Below are 3240 nucleotides of genomic sequence, written 5' to 3'. Positions count from 1 at the left end.
GGGAGGTTCCAGGCAGACATGAAACATGGGGATTTGAAGATGAGTTTCCTGCTTGTTTTTTTTTTAATCCCCTTCCAAATCTTGCAGTCTGCTTGCTTATGCTCTGTGTTTTCCTCCCCCCTTCCCCTGCTCTGCAGTTTGGGCAGATTTGGGGGTTTTTTTTCCCATGTCATGCCACTCATAGCTAATGAGCTGGAGCTCTGCACCCCTGGGTATGACCTTAAGAAATTCCCTTCCTCTGCGGGACAAATCTCCCTTCGGCACAAGTTGCCTTGCACTGGCTGTGTTTGTGTTCTGGTCTGGGAAATAATGATGGTATCACCTTTCCTCCTGCCTTTTGTGAAGGGAGAGAACGACCCGTCTCTTCCTATAGTGCTTCAGACAATGCCTGTGCTCAGCCAGCCAGAAACTCAGCGACAGAGTGACCTCCAGTCCCATCTCCCCACTTCATTTCCACACATACCAGTTCATCCTCAATTTTTTTTTTATTTATTTAGAAATAATAAAATAAGACATAATATATAAAAATCTGTACAATCCACAATTTGTGCAGTACATTAGGAAGACTTTGATACAAAAAAGGCTGCAAACAGGAAAATAGTAATGGACAATTGTCAAGATTCCGAGATCGTTCACCTCACAAGAGCTGCAGGCCAAAAGTCATTGCAAAAATCAGTTTCGTGTTGGCTGTGGGATGGCAACTCTGCAGCACCCTTCTACTTTACAATGGTTGTGAGCAGCCATAATTTAAAGACATTACAGTACTTCTCAGTTTTACCTTGTAATCCATTATGAAAAAGAAGACCTAAGAGAACAAATAAAACATCTGGACCCTTTGTCTTTTCCGAGAAGAGCGAGTGCTAATCTAACACCACAGAAGTTTGTCTTGGCTGGGAGAGAGCATCACTAAAACACAGCTAATAAGTAATGATTTCTACCCTTGCTACTTAACCAAGGACAACTCGCACAGAAGAGACGGAGGAAAGGAGAGATCCATCCCCACCTGCCTCCGAAATGCTTTTTTTGTCACTGTACGCAGTTTAGACAATGTGTCTCATTCAAGTATTTTCAGGGAAGGGCAGAAATAACATATTCCCCCCCAGACCCTAAGCGAAATACAGCATAAACCTTCTGTGCGAGCCAGTTGAGCCAACTTTATCCTCGATAAAGAGGCCAAAACAAGGGCTGCTGGAGCCTGCGGGTAGAGCTCGGTCAGTTTAAAGGGCCCCATAATGAAGCATCAGCTTGGCCCAGGATCATCGGTAACTAAAGAAACGCTGTCAGCCACCGTGTAGTCCTTAAAAAATTCCAAAAAACGACTACCCCAATTTGCTGCTGTAGAGTGTGCTACAATAGCCTGCCCTATACCAGGCTCAGCACGGCGTGTGGAGAAAGAAATGATGGGCAAGGTTGAAGGGTACCATGGAGCGGACATCGCAGGGCTCTTTCCTAGCAGCTTCCCGGAGCCAGAGGCTGAGTGCAATTCCGCAACGTATCGGCAAAGACAAAGGGTTATTTAAAAGGAAAACAAAAAAAGAAAAAGAATGCGGCAGAGAGTGTAATGGATTACCTCAATGCACACACACCCTTGACAAGACTAGCACTCGGAAAGCTGGTAACTTTTAAAAATGCCAGTAACTAGAACATGTTTTCAAATGAAAAGTCCATGCTTAAAAATAAATAAAGAGAAGTTCATAGCATTAGGAATCCTATAAGGCTTGCAAGTATTTGCTAAAAAATCATGCTAACCGGTAGCATCTAGGTACTAGCTAGCCGAGACTGCCGAGCAGAATTTATACTTTTTGTGGCCTTTTCTTTTTCTTCTTCTCCTTGTCCTCCTTTACAGACTTCTATTTACATTTGGCTTTAAATATGAAAATACTTGATAAACTTTATAAAATGTACATTTTAAAAATATTTCTGAAAAAACTGACTTGAAAAACAAAACAAAACAAAACAAAAAACCCCAAACCCCAAAACCTTTGCACCAGACATGTTCAGGGTGGGGGGAGGAGATATTTTTATATTTTCTTTTTCTTCCTCTGAATTTCTTTTGCTTTAAAGAAACAAGCTGACTCCTGCACCTCCCATCCCCTGTTTCTCATCCCTCCATCCAATATCTCAAGTATCATTTAGTGGGAGCGCTGCGCCTCTGGAGGAGGCTGACCTGGAGAACAGGTCCCCTTTCTCCCAGCCAGCCTCCCTTTCCCATTGCATTCTCATGCACACTCTATTTTGCTGAATACTCTTTGGTTTAGTTTTTTTTGTGGTTTGTTTTTTTTTTTTCCTTTTACAAGAATATCACAATAGCAGCACTAGCAGCACTCAGTTGTCTTCACCACTGTTGACCCAGAAACTGCAATCAAATCGCCTTTATGTGTTCCGCCTTTCCTTTCTTTGACATCCCCCCACCCCAGTAACAGCCTTAGTACTTGCACTTAATCATTTGCCCTCTCTAGTAGCCAAATCCAAGTTTACAATGTCGAATTTCCACAGTTTTGAACCCACCCACTGCAGATACCATCTTATCAGAAAACCATTTTGTTGCAGGCATTTCTTTCAGGCAGGGCTGGAAGGGGCCAGAGGCCTTCACAGATATCCATTTGCAGAAGACATTAGACCTAGAACAAGCTGTTTTTTAATGGCATACAGTGATCCAATACTGCAAAGAGTTGACTCGGATTGTCGTCCCCACCGCCACCCCTTCCCCGCCTGCTCCTCGGGGAGCATCTCCTTGATCTTAGAGGCACAGAGAATTTAAAGCCTTCTGGGTGAAGGAGCTGAAACGCAGCTCAAGCCAGAGCTCCAGCGAAGGTCATGAAACCTGCTCGGGGCTGGGTGACACGGCTCATCCCCTGACCCGCTCGGTGTTTGCCGGGGAGCGGAGGCAGGAGGCAAAAACCTCCCTTTGCAGCCTCACCCTCCCCAGACAATCCCTCTCTAAAGGAGATGGAAAACACGCTTTGACCAACACCCTCGCCCTGCTGAAGAGAAGTGGGGTTTTTGGTTGGTTGGTTGGGTTTTTTCCTTCGCAAAACCCTACGATCCCTGCGCCGATCCCCCAAGTGCCGCGTCGTAAAAGTTCCTTTTCTCTTCCCTTCTCCCTTCCTCTTCAAAACCCTCCTCCCCGGGGATGGATCTCTCCCTCGATCCCCAACGCCTGCTCCTCCACCATCGACCGGCAGCTCCGTCTGGCCTCACACCCCCAGGGGGAATCGGGGGCCAGAGGGGCGCCCTGCG

At 45.8% G+C, this 3240-nt stretch overlaps 1 protein-coding gene across 1 annotated transcript in view; it reads right to left on the bottom strand.

The window, feature by feature from the left end:
* Positions 1-1449: 1449 nt before the first annotated feature.
* KCNJ2 (potassium inwardly-rectifying channel, subfamily J, member 2) overlaps positions 1450-3240 on the bottom strand; it is a 4447-nt gene continuing 2656 nt past the window's right edge. Inside the window, exon 2 of the mRNA XM_009871712.1 lies at positions 1450-1480. Within this exon, the coding sequence (XP_009870014.1) occupies positions 1450-1480 (31 nt within the window). The remainder of the gene's footprint in view (positions 1481-3240) is intronic.

The sequence above is a fragment of the Apaloderma vittatum genome, unplaced genomic scaffold (assembly GCF_000703405.1).
Source record: "Apaloderma vittatum isolate BGI_N311 unplaced genomic scaffold, ASM70340v1 scaffold7556, whole genome shotgun sequence".
Taxonomy (NCBI): Eukaryota; Metazoa; Chordata; class Aves; order Trogoniformes; family Trogonidae; genus Apaloderma; species Apaloderma vittatum.
The sequence above is the reverse complement of the archived record's forward strand: the minus strand, read 5'-3'. Positions and strand labels throughout refer to the sequence as shown.